This window comes from Oryctolagus cuniculus, chromosome 1, assembly GCF_051225735.1.
Source record: "Oryctolagus cuniculus isolate XC-2025 breed Fujian yellow rabbit chromosome 1, ASM5122573v1, whole genome shotgun sequence".
Lineage (NCBI taxonomy): Eukaryota > Metazoa > Chordata > Mammalia > Lagomorpha > Leporidae > Oryctolagus > Oryctolagus cuniculus.
The window spans coordinates 185,289,459-185,310,224 of NC_142867.1; the positions used below are offsets into that span (position 1 = coordinate 185,289,459).

The following is a 20,766-nucleotide window of genomic DNA, read 5'->3' on the forward strand; positions in this document are numbered from 1 at the left end:
GAACTGTGCTCAAATTCTTTCTCTTCTAATGTTCTGCAAATGTGACATGCTTGCGAAAGCGTTTTTAAAATGCAATTAAAAAGCCTCACATGAAGAATGATTTGGATCTGTGTAATAAGTATTACTTCTTAGCAGCCTGCATTTTGATATTAGAAAAAATCAAAATGAAATTCATCACTAACTTTCCCAGAAATAAACCACTTTACATTTCTAATGTGACTTTTATAATTTTTTTAAAAATAATTCTTTGACATGATGAAAACAGTATCTCAAAGAAACAGAGGCAAATTAGCCTTTGCATATAAGTAATTTATCATTCTCTCTTTAAACTTGATCTTCTATAAGTAACCATGGATATTTATATCGTTTTTTTCCTTTGAAGCCAAATAATAATGTGAAATGTTTCTTTTTATGGTTATTTTTATATCTATTAAGTCTGTGTCCCAGACACTGTGTTAGGCAAAACCAGCAAAATTTAGTTTTGGCCATGAGTTTACAGTATCACAGGAAAGAAAGACAATCAGCCATCCTTATATGCTGGAGGAACATGAAGGGAATCATAGAGCAGGGGTACTTAGATTACTGTCAGTATGTAATTTAGGTTAGTTATTCAGTCAACAAATGCTCAGGTTATTGAAAGATTTTCTTGAAAATGTATTACTTGAGCAGTATACAGAAAAGGTGACCCGCCCGATCATGTGATCATGTGGGAGTAAAGGGACCAAGAGAAAACTTCCAGCCAGGGCATGGGGGAAGACTATAGCATGCTCAGGAGGCCTCAAAAAACATTAGAATTGGCTAGATGTAGGCTAGTGTATATATGAGAAGGGCCACTGCTGTGTTTTAAATGTGTTGCCCGAAAAGTATATGTTGGAAACAGTCCCCAGTGTAACAGCATTGGGAGCTGGAGCCCGATGGCACCCTCTTGAACCTGACACCAGCTGTGAAAAGGCTTGAGGCCTGGAGATTATCTCTCTGCATCCTGGCCCTCTGATGCTTTCCCCCATGTTAGGATCCTCCAGCGAGGTCCCCAATAGATGTAGCCTCTGGACTTGCCAGCCTCCAGAAAAATGATTCTCGCCCACAAAACAGAACACCTCACAAATACCTTCTACTGTTTACTAAATGAACCCCACATCTTGGGAACCAGAGAGTCTAACTTTGCATATCCAGGAATGAGTATTCTGTTACCTCTGGCAAGTTGTTGGGTATTTCTCTGCCTTTTTGTCCTCATCTGGTAAACAATACCTATCTCACAGGTTTAAGTGTTACATGGAGAAGTGTATTTTGAAGCATGCTTAGTATAAATTATATGTTAATAAACATCTTTCCCCCAGTAAGACATAGTCTGGTCTTCGTTCAACTAACTTGTCCCAATAATATATCAGTTTGGGGTAATGAGTAATTGATGGGGAAGTAAAGATTTTTGTATTCAGCTCAAAGGTAATCCTTTTTATAAATCTACTCTCAAATTAGTTTGTTGTTTCCTTTTCTCTCTTTATATGTACATATAGTATGCTGGACATTTAGAAGCATAAGACATGCATAAATCTTACATTTAACTTTCCGAGGTATGTGTAGCCAGTTTTTATAAATTACTGTTGGAATCACTTACCAATAATTATTACAAAGGGTGAGAGAAGTGAGCTCCTCGGGTCTTTGTACATTCTCAGTAGTGGTAAATCCATGTAAACACATTTCTTAGTCAAATCACTCACATCTTTGAGTTCAATCTCTGTTGTTTATTCTTTATTAAAACAGTGAATTAACCATTGTTCCAATGCTATAGCGAGCCAAGTAACAATGGCAATGAAATCTCAAGGGAGTGCACCATTAGTTTGTTCAGCAGATATTAAGAAACCCCAGGAGCTACCAACAGAACATTTCAGCAGTTTTAGACACCATCTACTTTTTCAACAACCTTTTGGGAAATATTCCAAGATAATTTCCTGGACAAGGACATCTATCTCTCAAAGACCTTTGGAATAGTTCATAGTTTGACCCCCTGAGACACTCTTCATAAAGGAAACGATCAACATTTTCACAAGGAAATAAATAGGTTAAGAATGAAAGCAATCTAAGCAGTAGCACCGGGAGTTTGACATGCTGCCATAACTTCATTTTAGAGTTGGAGTTCTTCCTCACCTCCGCCGACATGTTCTTTAAAGTATCCGCATTAAATGAGGCAGTTACAGAAGAACAATGCAAAAGTGGAAAACATCACGGAACCTTTCCAAGAGGCGATTCACAGGGAAGTCTCTGTAGGCTGAGAAACGCGGAAGCAGCAAGTCGTTACAGCACCCGCTGCAGTTAACGCTCACCGCGGTCGGCCCGCGGTTTGCTGTGCTCTGCCTCGGAACGCCATGAGAGAGTCCAGCCCTCCACGGGCGAAGCGCAGGAGCCAGCACCTTTTCAAAAACTCGCTCCTCTGCGTCGTGGGGAGCCGAGCCAGGGATTTCAGAATTTGGGGGCTAGTCTGCTGTCGCTCCCGTCCTTTATCTGGACTTGGAGAGAATTTTGCTCTGCTGGTGGCGCGCCTTGCACCGCATCACCCAAGGTAGGCTGGGCACTTCGTGAAGCCAACCTCGACCCCTGTGTGGCCCGCATTCTGCAGCCTCCAGGCCCTGACGCCCGAAGCTGGAGCTCCACCGAGGTCAGTGGGGGCCTGCGGGACATCCGCCCCCTCTGAATCGCCAAATGCTGCCCCCTTCCTCCAGCCCCCAGGATCAGCTGTGTGGAGAACTCCAGGCTCCTGGGGTCGCTCCAGGAAGTCACGTGCACTTTCCGGCAGAGAGTCCCGCAAAGCAGACGACCCCTGCAGCGTCACCAGCTCCTTAATCCGGCAGGAAGCCCACCTGCGCCAGCTGTCCGCGTCTGGCTTCCAGGTGAGTGCCGAGGGTCGGATCCAGAGTTTACAAACGCGTTTGATCTCCTCCTCCTCCTGGGGCTTGAGCCGCTCCGGAAAGTTCTCGGGCTTAGTGCCGCTCCACGTTTGCAGCCCTCTTTGAAAGTGGGAAGGGATGGGGGACTGGCGAGGGAGAACCCTTGGTCGTGGGCGGCCGCCCGCCGCCGCCCTCAGTCCCCCGCGGCGGCGCGCAGGTACCGAGCGACGTCGCGGTGGCCCCGCTCCTCAGCCAGGTCCACGGGCAGGCGGCCCCCGGCGTCGCGCACGTCCAGCCGCGCCCCGGCCCGGTGCAGCGCCACCAGCGTGTCCAAGAAGCCCTCCCGGGCGGCGTCGTGCACCGGTCGGCTGAGGGTGGCGGGGTCGGCGCAGTTGGGCTCGGCGCCGTGGAGCAGCAGCAGCTCGGCCACGCGGGCGCTGCCCATCATCATGACCTGCGCGAGAGGGAAGAGCGGTCAGGGCGAGGGTGCGGGCGGGGCGGCTAGGCGAGGCGGCTAGGCCGCTGCCAGGAGACACGCACTTACACCTGGATCAGAAGCAAGGATGCGACCATCCCCAGGGGTCGGCTTCCTCCTCTTAGGCTACGCAGGTCACCCACCTCCTCCCAGTCTTATTCAGATTAAATTAAATTCCATCTTACTCTCCAGACGTGAGAGCACGCGGCAAAATAATAATATCTACACTGAGGGCAAAATCAATGATCGATTTCTACTGCAACATGAGAATCTAGCTGGTTAAGTGATTTATGAGCAGAATTAAACTTGAATGCCTTATAAAGTTTTATTCTCCTTGTTGCCCATGCACCATAATCTAGGTTTAAAAATATTTGTTAGGTAGTCACCTGTTTTGTGTGTGTGTGTGGGGGGGAGGTTGGAGTAATGTTTTAGGGGAGAAAATAAGAAACAACGTAATTCTCTTGTAAGAGGCTCCTGTTTTTTCTGTCACATGTGTCTGCTCATAAACCAAATGTAATCTGATAATCCGAGACAAACTTGGAGATTAGAGGACAAAGTAAAACAAGTCAGGCATACTCTATAAAACGACGAAAACAAATGACTTATCTTGAATTAATGGTTCACAGCTTTTCACCTTTTAAGTTAATGTTATAGAGGCAGACTAAAATTTAGAGTGTAATATAAATATAACTGTAAAATTAACATACATATTTACCTCCTACATGATTTTACATTAGATAGTAAATGTTTTGCTGTATAGTTTGTACATTATCAGTGAAATCAGAAATGATGCATAACTAAAAATGTTTCAGAGGAATAAGCCTATAGCATTCATTCATCTGTATATATATGTGCATTATGTAAGCATTTGCTTTCATATTTTTGTTAACAATAAACAATTTTTGATAACTGCCAAAAAACTTATTTGCTCTTGTGAATTTATGTGCTTCAAAATGTTAATACAATTGAAAGGCAGTACACCTTTAGTCTTGTTTCAAGAATATAAAAACTTTTATTTTTTTCCTCAGAAACTATGATAAACATAAATCATTCTTACAAATGATGTACAAAGTATTTTATATAGAGAGAAGGGGAGGGAGTGGTTCTTAGTGTCTCAGTAAATGGTAAATTAAAACACAAATTAGAAAACTTGCTTTTATAACTATTAATATCATTTTAAGTCTTTAAGAATCACTTTACAATATCTTTGCTTCTTTCAAATCTTCCTAACTTTACTTTTCTAAAAAGTCAAATGGAATGAACATGTATTTTCTTTAAAAATCTACACTATTAATGAGATCCTTTAATATCAGCTTAGTTCTGGAGAGTGGCAGTGAGGAGAATAGTGACTATGACCATAAGGGTCACAGTAAAGTTCAAAAGCATGCTGTTAGATTTTAAAGGAATGTAAAAAATGTCAGTACTAATTAATAATAGCAGCATTAATACCAAAACACTGATAAGTGCATTTTAACAATGAAGAGACTACTTGTGAATGTCCTGTACCAATCAGAAAGAATCTAATAGTTGCTGCAGAATTGGTTTTGTAATTGAATTGCTGAGTATAGTCGTTAAAACAATAAAAATATGGAGCAGCATATTTTAATCACTCAAGAAACACTAACATAAAAGGAATTAAGGAGTGTTGTTGAGGAATATGATCTCGTCTCTTTGAATTCAGTTCACTCCTATGAGAGAAAATATAAAGGATTCCACATGGAGGCTTAAAAGTTCACTAATTTTTTCTCATGCATTATGATATTGTAAATTTCTTAAATCCAACATAGATTGTGTAACTTATAACATCTTTGTCACTGAAAGGAGACAAAAAGATCCATCCTCCCCAAATAACTTCTCCTTCCCCCTGTTCTCTCCATTCTCTGCATCTTTAATCACGAGACGGTAGAGCAAGTATGGTGGTAATTCGAAAAGTTACTGGAAAACAGAATTTAAACACAAGCTTATTTTGGTGCAAAAAATTTTTTTGAAATCTATTGTTTTTGCCCAACACGCATTTTCCACGAACTTTTTGAAAATCCCACGTATGCATAGATTTCGATTTCTTTTTGCAACAAGATAAGCATCGTTTAAAACCGTTTTCCAATAGCAGTACCCTGGTATTGCTATTTCCCCGCCGTTCAAAAGAAAACCAAAGCGGAGCAGTGGGTTAGTCCACCCCTTTCTTGAGGATTTTTTTGTTGCGTAAAAACCAGCCTAACGACTGGCCTCCCCCTGCAGCTGGCCAGGCTGCGGCCGCGACCTCGGCCCCAGCTCGGACCCGCGGCGGCCGCGCCCCGCGCTCTTGCGCCCCCTGCCGGCGCGGCCCCGGGGCCCCGGCTACCTGGATCGGGCGCCTCCCGAAGCGGTTGACTCCGTTGGGATCCGCGCCGGCTTCCAGGAGCTGCCGCACCTTCTCCACTTGGCCCCGCGCCGCGGCGCTGGCCAGGCCCGCATCGCTGCCTGCACCACCGAGCAGGCCCTTGTCCTCGTCTCGCATTCCACGGCCCCTACACTCGGGGCGGCCCGCCACTCCTCCCTCTTTGGCCACCCCGCCTCGGCGCGCTCTCCCCTCCCCGGGAGAGCTCAGCGCAGCTTCGGTCCCCGCTCGCCGTCCTCGTGCGACTTGGGAGCCGATGCAATGGCCGCACGGCCTTGACGAGCTCCAGGCTTTTTCTGGCGCCCACGAACCCGCGGCCGCGCTCAGCTCACTCCTGGGAAAAACCCTTCGCGCGGCCGCAGCCGCAGCCGAGCGGGCGCTTTCTCGGCGTCCTCGCTGCCCGGCCTCACTCCGGCAGAGCTGCGAGCCAGCCGGGAATGAATTCCGTGTCCAGCTGGGCGGCGGGGCTGCACCCGCCCCACCCCCTTAGGCTCCGCCCACTGTCCCGCCGGCGCCCGCGGGACCGGCCCTCTGGCTCCGCAGCAGCCCCGCCCGCAGCCGATGACGTCACAGCCGACGGGGGCGCGTCCCCGGGAGGCTCTGCGACGCATGCGCCAGTCGCCACGCCGGGAGCCTGCGGGAGCGCCATCTGCGTGCTGCCCGGAGCGATTCGGAGACGTTGCCCCACAGCGCTCCGCTCCTAATCCCCAGCAGGCGGAGCAGAGGGCTGCTGTTAGTCGCTCCTTGTGCAATGGAGTGGCCGAGAGGAAGGCCGTGAAGAAACCTCCAGCCCTACTAGAGTACCTGAACGTGACAGCCCTGCACCTGCCGTGCAGGTTAAGTTCATCCTCAAGCAGTGCTTGAACTTCACGGGTTTCACATCTTGCATTTTAGCGTTGCTTTTGGTGTGTTTTCCTATTTCCACCAGGACGACAGTGAAAAAAATCCCGAGAACCCTACTTTTTAGATTCTTTCCATGTTTGAATTATGAGCACAATCCTAAAAGCAAAAGAAAGCAAAATAGAAAATACTCCCCCAAAACCTAGTCCAAAATCGAGAGGGGCAACCTGGCACAGTATGTATTTTAAGAATCTGACCTAAATCTGTGTATAAGAAATATATGAAACTTGTATAACTTAAATAAAATTAAAAAAAGAAAAAAAAAAAGAATCTGAGATCCCTGTTTGATATTTGTACAGTATATCTTTGTTTGCACTCTTACCTATTTAAACCCAGCTCGGCAAGTATTTGATTTTTATTTTTCATGAGTAATAAAGGACATTTATGCAGTAATAATGAAACATAATAAAACAGGGGTGTGGTATTGATCCTGTCATTAAACAGGCTGAACCTGTCATTAAATTGGCCTCTGAAGATTTAAAGGCCAAGTGCTATTTTCTCTTTCCTACTTGCTGGGTGAGTTTGAATCAACATATTTACTGCTTTAAAGATAAAAAAAATTGCAACTTGAAATAGGACGGGAGCAAAAAATTATGTGTCTATTTCCTAAGAACTTTGGTGATGAATTACTTGAGAGTGGACCTCTCCTAACACTGAAGGGTTCTTATTTAGAAAATTGTTTTGGTTCAGAGTGCTGAAAAAGGCAGTCTTACAAGTCATTTGCTAGCTTATTCAAGAATGACAGACTTCTCAGCATGTTTCTTGTAGCATGCCTTAGATCCTATTCCCTCTCTGGCAAATCAATGTAGGAAAAGAAAAAGCTCTTTCCTTACACACAGTGTGGCCCATGAAGGTGGCATGCAAGGATGAAGACCTACTGATGAGCCCCAACAGGGCTGAAATTCACTAGGAGTGGGCAGGGAAGGAGGCAGTATGCATAGCAAGTTCTCTTTCACATCTCACCTGCTGTTTCTTAGTTTTCAACTTCCTTAATTTCTCTAACTATTGTTCTCATCTGAACATCCACATTCATCTGGGAAAATGTTATTTCATTTGTTAACAACCACCCCCTTCCTAGTTGGGCCAAAGGAATAGAAATCTACTTCTAGATGAAAAATATCGATAAGCCATTTTTCTCCTTGAGGACCAGTCACCAAGCACAATCCTTGTTGTGGGGAATGATAGGTGAGAAGGTAGGCTGAGAGGAGTAGAGGAAAAAGAAAAGAAGGCAGTGGGAAGCCAGAGCCCTTGAAATGTATGCCATAGGTTCTTTGTCAGTCACCTGATTGGCTGAGCACTGGGCTGATGTTGATAGATGCAGTGGCAAATAGACTCAGTCTAGAATATCTTCATCAACAAAGCCTGGCTGCTCCAAAATGAAGCACACAGTCTAATGTAACTAGGAAGGTTGCCTATAGTGGAATGAGAAGGCCACGCCAATACGGCCACTGGCAACAGAAACTGCCTGGCAACAGGCTGTGATTGGATGGCTTCGGAAACCACATGACAATGGAGCCTGCCTGGCAACAGGCTGTGATTGATTAGGGCATAGATTGCCCCTTGACCAGATTGGCTGCCTTGGCTATATAAGCTGCTGTACCAACTGAACTAAACGAGTCCGTGGGCTGCTCGCCTCTGGCCTGCTTTCACCCAATTCCCCGGGGTCTGTGTGGTGACTCTGCATCTCTTGTCCCCCCCCCCCCCACGCTCCTTCTCTCAGAACGAATCCACAACAACAGTTGCCTTTTAAGGAATGTTGCTAAGAGTTTCTCTGTAGTGAATCCAGTAACTAAATTTAGTTCAACAAAGCTTAATTGAGCATGTACTGTATTTCAAGGAGTTCAAAGTTGAGTAAGATAGGGATCCTAACTTTTAAGAAACTCTCAGTTGTAGCACACAAAACTGAGAAATAGAGAGTTGCAACTTAAATATGGCAATTTTTCTGAGAGATACAACTACATTACATCTTGGGGGTAAAGAAGAGGGGAACTTAACTCTGAGTGGAGGTGCAGGGAAAATTTTTTGGATGAAGGACCAACTGAAGAGAATCTTTTAAAAAAGAGTTTTTTATGTGGCTAGCACCATGGCGCAGTGGGTTAAAGCCCCGGCCAGAAGCGCTGGCATCCCATTTGGGCACTGGTTCTAGTCCCGGCTGCTCCTCTTCTGATCCAGCTCTCTGCTATGGTCTGGGATAGCACTGGAGGATGTCCCAGGTCCTTGGGCCCCTGCACTGGCATGTGAGACCCAGAGGAAGCTTCTGGCTCCTGGCTTCGGATTGGCACAGCTCTGGCTGTTGCGGCCATCTGGGGAGTGAGACAGCGAATGGGAGACTTCTCTCTCTCTCTCTCTAACTCCATCTTTCAAATAAATAAAAATAAATCTTCTAAAAAAGTTATTTATTTATCTGAAAGGCAGAGAGAGAATGAGAGAGAGAGAGAGAGAGAGAGAGAGAGATCTATCCACTGGTTCACTCCTCAAATGGCCTCAATAGAGCCAGGAGCCAGTAACACCATCCTGGTCTCCCATTTGGGTGGCAAGGGCCCAAACACTTGGTCCATCCTCCATAGCTCTCCCAGGAGCAATAGCAGGGAGCTGGATCAGAAACAGAGCAGCTGGATCTTTAACTGGCACTCTGCCATGGCATGCCACCATTCTAGACAGCAGTTTAGTCTTCTGTGTCACAAGATCAATCCCAGTTGAAAAGAATCTTTATAGAAGCATAATAAATTAATTATTTCATGTGTTATCGCTTTGAGTCTTGTATTTCTCTGAAACATATCAAAAAGATTGGGAAAAGATACTCTGAGCCTATTTCTGAGCCACATTCTTGTAGGCAAGACCAAAATGTCTGAAAAATAAAACTACTTGGAGTTAATAAGGTAAGAAAATTTCTTGAAAGGACATAGGTAAGGACTTGCAAGATTGAGAAAGGAGCCAAAGAGCAGAATAACTGAAACCTTCCAGAGACCGTTACGTGATTTGCCCTAAACAAGTTGACTGGAAAAGTACTTTGTGCTGAGGAAATGTTGCTGGGGCACTCGCAGCTCCCAGCACCACGGACAGCGCTCCCCTAGTCTGCATGTCTGGGTGGTCCTAACCTTCTCCAGACTGAATTCTAGGAGCTTCCCATTTGATCCTCCAAAGCCCCTTTCTCCTCTGAATCAAAAAGGAATTTACATGGAAACTCAACGGACTTTTTAAAAAAAACAAGACTGCTTCACTTGGTTTCCATATATTATTAGATTATCCAATATTCTCTGAATAAAGAATATAAAGTATTCTGTATATTTTAAAGAAGATAAATCATACTTATTGATTACTTTGTTCCAAGAATTTAACAATGATTATTTAATTTAAATCTGATAAAAGTCATGAGCAGCATGCATTGTTTCAGTTTTAAAGATGACAAAAGGATCAGAGAGGAAAGTTGAATACTGGCTTACTGCTGTTGGTGGTGGTATCTAACCTGTGTAACTTCAGAGCCTTTCTACTGCTTACACTGCATAGTGTACTTAGCGGCAGTCATGGTTGGCTTAACTGGAAAAAAACCAATAAGCTGGCTTATAATTATTTTCCAGTGTACATTGTTTTCCAGATGGCTCACCTCATAGCACACCCTTAACAGACTTCAAAGATGTCATTTCACACATAATACAATAGCTCATTTGTCTTAGACAAGAGTGAGATAATGAGACATTTTGCCTCTCTCTGAAACCCATCTGTTTCTAGGATGAAACACAACCTGTTGTGAATACTTTAAACACACGTCAGAGATAAAGTGGATATGAGCATAGTGGGCATTGGAGGGGTCACAACCATATATTTTAATAGGGTGGAGAATATATAAGTGAGAATAAAGTAAATGGTAGTTTGGCAAAGACTTTTGGAGCTCGATAGAGGGCAGTGAGTGGAACGAATTCCAATATTGTACCTAAAGCAGATCACTAGTGACAATGTTTATATTCTAGTTGGTGAAATACGTGAACTCACTATACAAGTGTTAATAGAATCAAGTGTCTAAGAGTAGTGATATAACCATGTTGTCACTTATGTGTTTTTTTTTTTTTGCATATAGGTGGGTCCAAGATGATATTTCTAAATGTCTCCAAGGGGGGAGAGAAGGGCCTTTAAAATCACTTTGGGGGCTTTTCAATTTATATTTGGCCCACTTCCTACCAGCAGGTGTAATTTTTCTCCATTCCATCAGTTGAGAGTTACTGTCAAGGAACCAAGAGACTTTTCCTTCTATTTTCCTATATGTGTTTCTTAAGTTTAATTGGATGGTGGGCATATTTGCCATTTTAACAACTGTATTAGTTTGATAGTGCTTACACAGCAGAAATTCACTTTCTTATGGTTTTGGTTTTTCCCGAGATCTCTTTTCTTTGCTTGCAAATGGTCTCTCTCCTGATGCTTCTTCAGATCATCCCTCTGCATGCATGTCCCTGGTGTCCTTTTCGTGTGCCCAAATTTCCTCTTATAAGGATACCAGATGGTTTGGGGTAGGCCCATTCGAATAGCCTCATTTTAACTTAATCATCTAACTCCAAAAACAGTCACATTGTGATATACTGGAGCGCTAGGATGTTAACATGAATTTTTTTTTTTTTTGGACAGGCAGAGTGGACAGTGAGAGAGAGAGAGAGAGAGAGGTCTTCCTTTGCCGTTGGTTCACCCTCCAATGGCCGCCGCAGCCAGCGCGCTGCAGCCGGCACATCGCGCTGATCCGAAGCCAGGAGCCAGGTACTTCTCCTGGTCTCCCATGGGGTGCAGGGCCCAAGCACTTGGGCCATACTCCACTGCACTCCCTGGCCATAGCAGAGAGCTGGCCTGGAAGAGGGGCAACTGGGACAGAATCCGATGCCCCGACCGGGACTAGAACCCGGTGTGCCGGCGCCACAAGGCGGAGGATTAGCCTAGTGAGCCGCGGCGCCGGCTGTTAACATGAATTTTAAGGGGGCCTCAGTTTAGCACGTGAAACATGTAATTTTTACATTTATTGATTTTCATTTCCTTTAAAATTATTATAGATGGTTTGTGTATTTCAATAAGGATGAAAATAAAGTTAACACATTGAAATTGATACCAGTTTCTTATGTCTCTTTATTTATAGTTTCCCTTTTTCTCTTCATTTTCTCTCTTTCAATTTGTTTGTTATGGAATTTGATTGTTTTATAATTTTCTAAAGCCTGGATTTTTTTGAATGCTTCTTTATAATGACACTTAATTTTTTTCTTTGTCCTTTATATTTCTTTTTATTAGATTATTTGTTTTTATTGAAACAATAAATGTACATGTTTATGGGGTACAATGTAGTATTTTGATACATACATACATTTTAATGATCAAATTAGGATAACTGGCATCAATCATTTCATATATTCAAGATTTCTTTGTAGTGTGTCACTTGTATTTCTTGTCATCTACTACTTAGATCTAGAGTCTGGATGTAATTCAGGTTTGCTATTTTGGCAAAAATATCTCATAAGTAGTACCGTCCTTTGACCAATAGGCAGTCATTGATAATTACTTCTTAGACTTATTCTTTCCTTGAAGGTTGCAAAAGGTGATCTTCCAATTTTTGCATCCATTCTTCATTTACTAGTTGGAATATTTCTATGAACAGGAAATTTTTTTAAACATCTACTTGGTTGCTGTCATGTACATATAAGAAAGAATAAACTGTTTATTTTCAAATTTATTTGTTAAGTTTTCAAAAATAATGGGTTGAATATCTAGCATATTTCAAAGGTGGCTAATAATTTTAAAGTTATTATGAACTTAAGTATTTAAACATAATTGATATATTTCAGTCTCCTATAGTTATTATTCCTATTGATGCTCAAGTCCTTTGGTCAGTGGGAGCCTCTGCTCTCTTCCTGAATCTTTCTGAAATAATACCAGTGGTCTTTGACTCAATCTTTGATTTTTGGTTTGAAATACACTCTAGTTTTATCTTGCACATTTTTTTTTTGTTCTGTACACCATATAACTATTTCTCAAGGGAGTGCTGGTTCTTTTTGGTAGGAAAAGGTATACAAAAGCACAATATGGTGCTATCAGGGTATTTTACTACCCAGTTTGTAATTGTATTTCTAGACTTTCGTGTTTATTTGTAAAACATAAATCAGTAATTATGCATATTTTTGTCTACATGAATGGTCAGAAAGCTGTTAAAAATTCAATAATATGTGCTTTTGGACCATGTTTGAACCACCAGTGTCCCCAGATCTTTGTTTCCACCAAAAATGAGACTGAAAAATACCCAAAATGCTCTTTTTGATGCAACTCTTTGAGAAGTAATTGATTTAGTTAACGCATGAATACAAAGAAATGGAATAAATGAGATGATTTAATTCTTTTAAAGATTTATTTATTTATTTGAAAGTCAGAGTTACACAGAGAAGGAGAAGCAGAAAGAGAGAGAGGTCTTCCATTCACTAGTTCACTCCAAAATTGGCTGCAATGGTTAGAGTTGTGCCAATCTGAAGCCAGGAGCCAAGAGCTTCTTCCAGTTCTCACATGTGGGTGCAGGGACCCAAGGACTTGGGCCATCTTTTACTGCTTTCCCAGGCCATAGCATAGAGCTGGATTGGAAGTGGAGAAGCTGGGACTTGAACAGGCACCCATATGGAATGCCGGCACTGCAGGTGGTGGCTTTATCCAATTTGCAATAGCGCCGGCCCCTAGAGATGATTTAATTATGAAGTAAAGAATTCTCTGCTTTTATGGGTAATCTACTTCCTTCTTTAAGATCAGGCTGTTTTTCCACACCTGCCCAGTTACATTCAGAATCTCTAAATGCATTTGCTAAGTAACTGACAAGTTCAGAATTTAAGGTCCTTGGAAGGAAAGTATTTATTTATTATCTCCATTTCCACGAAGTCTTCATCTGTCTGTAATCCTGCCTTCACTCATAATCTTGGTAACCAATTGCCAAAGTAATCAATGCCTGTTTTTTTGCTACATCCAAAAATCTTGGACTTCATCTAGAGCAATTTCTTCTCCACAGTTTGGATTCTGATGACCTCTTTTCTTCCTTCTTGCCGTTCTCAATGTTCTTGCCTTTTGTGAAGTCATACTCTTATATTGCTGCTAACATGTACCTTGAGTGTGATGTAAATTATAGCTACATATTTACATCCTTTTCTTTCTTAAGGATTTATTTATTTAGTTGAGAGGCAGAGTTACAGACAGAGAAAGTGAAAGAGAGAGGGAAAGAGAGAAAGAGAGAAAGAAAGAGAGAGAGAGAGAGAGAGAGAGAGAGAGAGAGAGAGAGAGGTCTTCCACCCACTGGTTCACTCCCCAAATGGCCCAGCAGCTGGAGCTGATCAGAAACCAGGATCCAGGAGCTTCTTCTGGGTCTCCCAAATGGGTATAGGGGCATAAGCACTTGGGCCAGATTCTGCTTTCCCAGGCCAATAGCAGGGAGCTGGATCAGAAGTGGAGCAACCAGGACTGGAACCAGCACCCACATGGGATTCCAGTGCTGCAGGTGGAGGCTTAACCTACTGCACCACAGTGCCAGCTCCACATTTATATCTTTCTTTTTTTTTTTCAGTACCAATAAGTCTTGATTTATTCATTGTATTTCCCCAGGGAAAGGAGAAGGGATGGAGAGAGTCAGCATATGTGTTACAAAGCAATTAGAAAATGGGAAAGGAGGAACCCAGTACAGCAAAAATCAACCTTCAAATACACACTCCCCAGTGATGGGGTCACCAAACCCAAGGGGGCTTATTCTCCTGCAGTTCAGGAATGGGGGGGGTGGGGTCAGCCAAAGAACAGAGGCAAGCTTTCCTACCCTCCCTCCCTCCCACCCATAAATTCAAGATTTCACATAAAGCTTTGGTTTCTAGCAGTAAACATGGAGTTACATTCGTCCGTCTCCTATCAAACAATCTTATGGCCACTTTGACATAAGTTTCTTGCACCTGTATAAAAGTTCCTGAGTGACTTGGATGTACATTCATAGTCCCCTTCTTGATCTCCAAACCCCTTTTCTACACAGAAGGTGCCCAATAGCTTCTCTTCTTTCGGATAAATTGAGGTCTGACCCATCCAAATGCATCAGTGTCTTAAGCCTTTGGCATGAGTCCCATCAGGAAATGGTCTTGACTCAGGAGGTTGGGAACAAGGGGCGGAGGCTTCCTATTTTGTTCAGGATTTTTGCATGAATCCTTTAGATGTGTGGAGACACCCAGGATTCAATGTTTACGTGTGGGTGGGGGAATGGAGAAGAGGGTAGGTTAGAAGTCAAATTTTAAGGACAGAGATCCAGAATAGGATAGGGGAAGGGGAACACCAAAGACAGCTTAAGATCCCCGCTTCAAGAAGAGAGCCTCCTGTGTTTCAGATCCTTCTGCCTGGTGCAGAACCTTCTGTCAAAGATGCTTTGGCTATTTTTCTCTCAATACAAAAAGAAGTTTGTAAACAATAAAACCCCAAAAGAACATGGAGAAAGACCAACACATTATATTTACACAAACTAGGCCACCTAGCAATCACCAACTCAGAGACGCAGTGAAGTCCTACAAAGCCCAGACAATACAATAACTGAAGGGGGGCAGCATTTGGGGGAGACAGGAACCCAGGACCAGACACACATCATCCAATGCGTTCTATTGCATTTGTCCCGTTTCAACACAGTGAGGTAGGTTGCGGTGATCTCTCAGCATGTACATGAAACCCCCTTCTCCTTTAGTTACCATGACACAGTCATCACTACAGTCACAGGTCAGGACACTGGCTCCGGACACCACCACCGAGGCCCTCACTTGTGGGTCTCCCTGGAAGCCAAGAATTTGGGAAGGTTAAGGATTTTTTAGTCCTTGCTTCATGTTCACCCCTGGACAGCACAGAATGGATACAGGGTTATTGGTCTTTAACTCATCCTTACCAGCTCCCATTTTTCACATATGCATGTGTGCACACAAACACCCACACCCTGTTGTGCATAGTGGGCCTCGCCTAAATCTGGTTGGTGAAGGATGGCTCTGTTAAGTGAAGCAAAAGACCTGTGTCCTAGGATCAGGCAACCTTGACCATGGCTTCCTCTCTGGGCCTTTCAGCTGGCATGGCCTGACTTCTCTGCATTTTCCTGTCCAGACTAATTTTCAATCTTCCGGGAGGAGGAGCTCAATCATGGGACAACCCCATTAACACTTCATCTCCCTGAAACATTTTCAAGGTGGAGGGGGTTTCAAGAGGACACTGTGGCAAAAAAGCCAGCTCCAGTTGGCAAAATGAGGTAGTTCAATAGGCTGTGCACTCCAAATAGTTGCTCTCCAAGGTGATAAAAACAACAAAAAGCCTTCCTGCTGTGCAGACCTGGAGCTGCTGCGGACTTATCCCTGAGATTGCTCATGTACCTGAGAACACAGTGCAGGAATGAGGGCCTTTGATTAAAATATACAAAAATACAAACCCAGACGATTTATATTAAAAAAAAAAGTTCAAATGCACAAGATACATCGTTTGCACATAGTGCAGTTGGCATCCTGGAGAAAGTGGGACCCAAGGTGCAGTTATCCAAGGGAGCAAATAAATAAATCGCATTGGCCCAGAATGGGGTCAGGAGTGAGCTCAGGAGCAGCGGGTCTGTGACTGTTCCCCTAGCCACCCTTTTTGCCGATCGTCACAACCCACTGCTTGGGACAGTCCCCAGCACCCTGTCCCAGGATCGAGTTATGAGGAAACAAGATGTGGAAAACCCTGCCTTACTCCCGAGAGTCCCTCCCACAGGACGTAGTGGTTTGGGGGTTGGGTCCAGGAATCTGGTCCCACAACCAGTCTTCTCACCCTGGCTAGGGAAGTATTATTCCATATCCTTCCTTCAAAGGAACACTTCCCCCATCCAGGTGACTTTGCAAAGCTAGAGATTTGGCACGCGGGGCCTCAGATAAAGCATGCAGGCTACAGGGTGATACCCCCCCCAAACCCCTTAATTGCATTTGGATATAGCATGGTGGGAATTCCCTGCCTCACTCCTTCCTCCCGGCATGAGGGAAAAAGGGGTGATGCTGTGAACCCCAGCCTGGGATACGTGGCAATGCCAGCTCCCCCCAACCCACCCTGTCCCCACTTTCTCCACTCTGCAGTTGATGCCTGCTCCTTGAAACTTCCTGATAGCCAAAAAACCAGCCCCCACCCCTGTGGCTCAATTCTGGGCCTCAGGGAGCATGGCAGGGCTGTGGATCTCCTCTTCATCGTCCCGGAAGTAGGCTGGCTTTCCCTGGGCGCTAGGGGCCTGCTGGGCCTTCAGGGAGCACGAGGCCACCATATGGCTGATGCTCTGGCAGAAGTGGCACTTCTTGGGTTGGGGTGGCAGCTTGCACTCCTTTGCATGATGGTCTAGACCTCCACAGTTGTAGCACCTGTCTCCTTTAGATCTGCGCTTTTGCATGCTCTTCCCCTTTGGCCGCCTCTCACTGCCAATACAGAACACCCCACCAGGCCCGGTGACACGGATGGATTCCAGGCCCTTGGCGGACTTCTTGAAGGTGAATTCCACTGCTTCACCCTCCTTCAGGCTCCGGAAGCCCTCCATGTGCAGCTTACTCTGGTGCACAAAGACGTCCACCGGGGGGTCGAGCGCGACCCCGGCGCGGGCGGTCATGGACAGGAAGCCAAACCCCATGAGCACGTTGAACCACTTACAGATGCCGGCCCGTGCAGCAGCTGCGGCTCGTCCGCCGCCTGGGCCGCGTCCTCCGGCGCCTCCTCGGGCGCCTTCGCCGCCGCCTTGGTGCAGCCACCTGCAAACTGCTGGTTGGACACGGAGCCCATGGTCGTCGGCAGAGCCCGCGGCCCCGGGCCCCTAGTCGGGCGGCTGCTGGCCCCAGAGAAGTCCGGAGGCAAAGGGTCTTTCTTTTTTTTTTAACTTTTATTTAACAAATATAAATTTCCAAAGTACAGCTTATGGATTACAATGGCTCCCCTCCCCCATAACTTCCCTTCCACCCACAACCCTCCCATCTCCCACTCACTCTCCCATTCCGTTCACATCAAGATTCATTTTCAATTATCTTTATATACAGAAGATCAATTTAGTATATATTAAATAAAGATTTCAACAGTTTGCACCCACACAGAAACACAAAGTGTAAAATATTGTTTGAGTACTAGTTATAGCATTAATTCACATTGTATAACGCATTAAGGACAGAGATCCTTCATAAGGAGTAAGTGCACAATGACTCCTATTGTTGACTTAACAAATTGACACTCTTGTTTATGGCATCAGTAACCACCCTAGGCTCTTGTCATGAGTTGCCAAGGCTATTCCAATTCAATCCCATCAAGGTGGCATGTACCAATGCCATCTCACTAGTCCAAGTGATCAATTTCTGTTCACAATTGATCATAATGATAGGACTAAGAGTCAAAGGGATCACACAAACAAGACTAGTGTCTGCTAATACTAACTGATAGAATAAAAAAGGGAGAGAACAACCCAACATGGGAAGCGAGATACACAGCAGACTCATAGAATGGCAGATGTCCTAAACAGCACTCTGGCCTCAGAATCAGCCCTTAAGGCATTCGGATCTGGCTAAAGAGCCCATGAGAGTATTTTAGGCATGGAAAGCCAAGACACTGTGGCAAAAACAAACAAACAAACAAACAAACAAACAACTAAATGAAAGTTCTCTGTGAGTGAGATCCCAGTGGAAAGAATGAGCCATCAAAGAAGGAGGTACCTTTCTCTGAAGGGAGGAGTGTACTTCCACTTTGACTATGACCTTGTCTAAAAAAGATTGGAGTTGGCAAACTCAGAAGGCTTCCATAGTCTTGGCAACTCATTTATATCCTTCTAAAAAGGCATTTTAATCTACTTTCACTTGCATTGTTAGCAACATTTCTGACATAAAGTATTGAATGATTCTGTAACATACTTACTCATCCAGTAGAAAAATTTTGAGTCACTTTAAATATCAGATACAGATACAAATGTATAGGGTACAGGTGCTGAGCAAATCAAAGAGCAATAATTAAAAAACAAGAAAAAGTGCCATGAAATCAAAGTCATGGATGCCAAGCAAAGTGAGAGAGGTGATTTGGTTTGTGGTCAAGGTAACAAAAGGATATTTGAGTTGATGTCTGTAGGACTATGGATGTTTTAACTAATCAAAGAGAAGAGGTAGTACTTGCAAGACGGAACCCTCTAGGCAGAAGGAATTGTACGAAGAAGCTCTGAGGTAGGTGAAAGTATTGGCATAGTGAGGGGATTATGATTGGAGCATAGGGACAGAGACAAGAGTGTGGCTGACTGAGGTTGGAGTAATAAGCATGGTAAAATCCCACATGGCAATATAGACCAAGGACTTCTGTCTCTGTCTTAAGAGAAGGGGAAGCCAGTGTTGTGTTTAAGCAAATAAAAGCAATGTGATCAGATTTTCAATTACATTTAAAAAAAATCACTTTGGAGCATGGTTTATAGAGATTAGTGTGGATATTGGTGGGCCAGTAGTTTAGTTGCTAGATTATGGTACCATGGATAAAAGCACACCAAGATGGAGTGAAGCAGACTGCTTTAAGACATATTTAAGGAGTAACATCAACAGGGGTTAGCAATGAATGAACTGGAGATGGCAGATGAAGGACAGCAAAGAAGGTTTGTACAAGCATTAGATGAGGATTCAGTTTTTAAAAGATTTATTTATTTGAAAGGCAGAATGACAGAAAGAGGGAGAGATTGAGATCTTCCTTCTACTGGTTCACTTTTCAAATTCCAAATGGTTGGGTTAGGTCAAATCCAGGAGCCAGAAACTCCCAGATCTCCCACATGGGTGGCAGGGACCCACATACTTGGATCATCATCCATTGCATTCTCAGGCCCATTAGCAGAGTATCTAAAATGCAATGTGTACGAGCAAAATTGACATTTTGAGATTCCATGATTGTTTACAGCACTTGTCTCTACTATTGAGGAATAGTATTTTCCCCCTCATACTATGTGTTGAGCTCTTTACTTAGTAAAGGGTTAATCTTATGAGTGTAAAGGAAATTGAAAATAGATCTTTGTAAAGACTGAGAATGGGAATAAGAGAGAGAGAGGAGGAAGAAGGGTAGGAGTACAGGCAAGAAAGAGGGAAGGGTGGGAAGAATCACTATGTTCCTAAATTTGTATATATGAAATGCATGAAATTTATTTGCCTTAAATAAAATGTTTAAAAAAGGGAGCTGAATTGGAAACAGATCAGCCAGGTCTCAAACCAGTACTCTGATATGGGGTGAGAACATCATAAGCCATGGCTTCTCTTGCTGTGTCACGATCCTCAACCCCAGAATGCAGTTTGAGGAGAAGATTATTAGAACAAGTTTGTCAAGGTTGAACTTGAGACATAGTGCAGAATCCAGGTGGAGATGTCCAGTGGAAGGTAGAGAGAGGGGTCTGGAGCTTAGACAGGAGGTGTATTCATAATTTAGACTAACAAATATAATAATGGAATTTTCTGGCAGAAATCTGAGTATAGAAATTTGCCTCATTTTTCCAAAGAAAGAATAGTATGAGGGTAAGTAAAAACAAAAACAAAACAAAGCAAAACACTGTGGAAGGGGCTGACATTGTAGCAAGGGTTTGAGCCACTTGAGACAACCACACCCCATATTGGATTGCTGGTTTGAGTCCTGGCTGCACCTCTTCTGATCCAGTTCCCTGCTAATGTGCCTTAGAAGGCAGTGGAAAATGGCTTACATACTTGATCCTCTGCCACCCATGTGAGAGACCAGGATGGCTCCTGGTTTTTGCCTGGTCGAGACCTGGCTGTTATGGCCATTTATGGAGTGAACCTATGGATGGAAGATCTCTTGGTCTTTCCCTTTCTCTTATCTTTTAAATAAATAAATTAAAAAATTTTTAAAGTTTATAAAAAATGAAGTTAAAAGATAAGGTTTTTTTTTTTTTAAATTATTATTTGACAGGCAGAGTTAGACAGTAAGAGAGAGAGACAGAGAGAAAGGTCTTCCTTCCGTTGGTTCACCCCCCAAATGGCCGCTACAGCCGGCACGCTGCACCAATCTGAAGCCAGGAGCCAGGTGCTTCCTCCTGGTCTCCCATGCAGGTTCAGGGGCCCAAGCACTTGAGGCATCCTCTACTGCCTTCCTGGGCCACAGCAGAGAGCTGGATT

General features: G+C 43.9%; 1 protein-coding gene and 1 pseudogene across 1 annotated transcript; both read right to left on the bottom strand.

Moving 5' to 3' along the window:
- Positions 1 to 1,721: 1,721 nt before the first annotated feature.
- LOC100351874 (cyclin-dependent kinase 4 inhibitor B) lies at positions 1,722 to 6,164 on the bottom strand. The gene is made up of 2 exons (XM_002708053.6): positions 5,699 to 6,164; positions 1,722 to 3,336 (listed from the first exon to the last, which is right to left on the bottom strand). The coding sequence occupies exons 1-2, from the start codon at positions 5,852 to 5,854 to the stop codon at positions 3,076 to 3,078; spliced, it is 417 nt and encodes a 138-aa protein (XP_002708099.3). The 5' UTR covers positions 5,855 to 6,164; the 3' UTR covers positions 1,722 to 3,075.
- Positions 6,165 to 15,583: 9,419 nt separating this feature from the next.
- LOC149128786 (protein lin-28 homolog A pseudogene) lies at positions 15,584 to 20,322 on the bottom strand (annotated as a pseudogene).
- Positions 20,323 to 20,766: the final 444 nt, after the last annotated feature.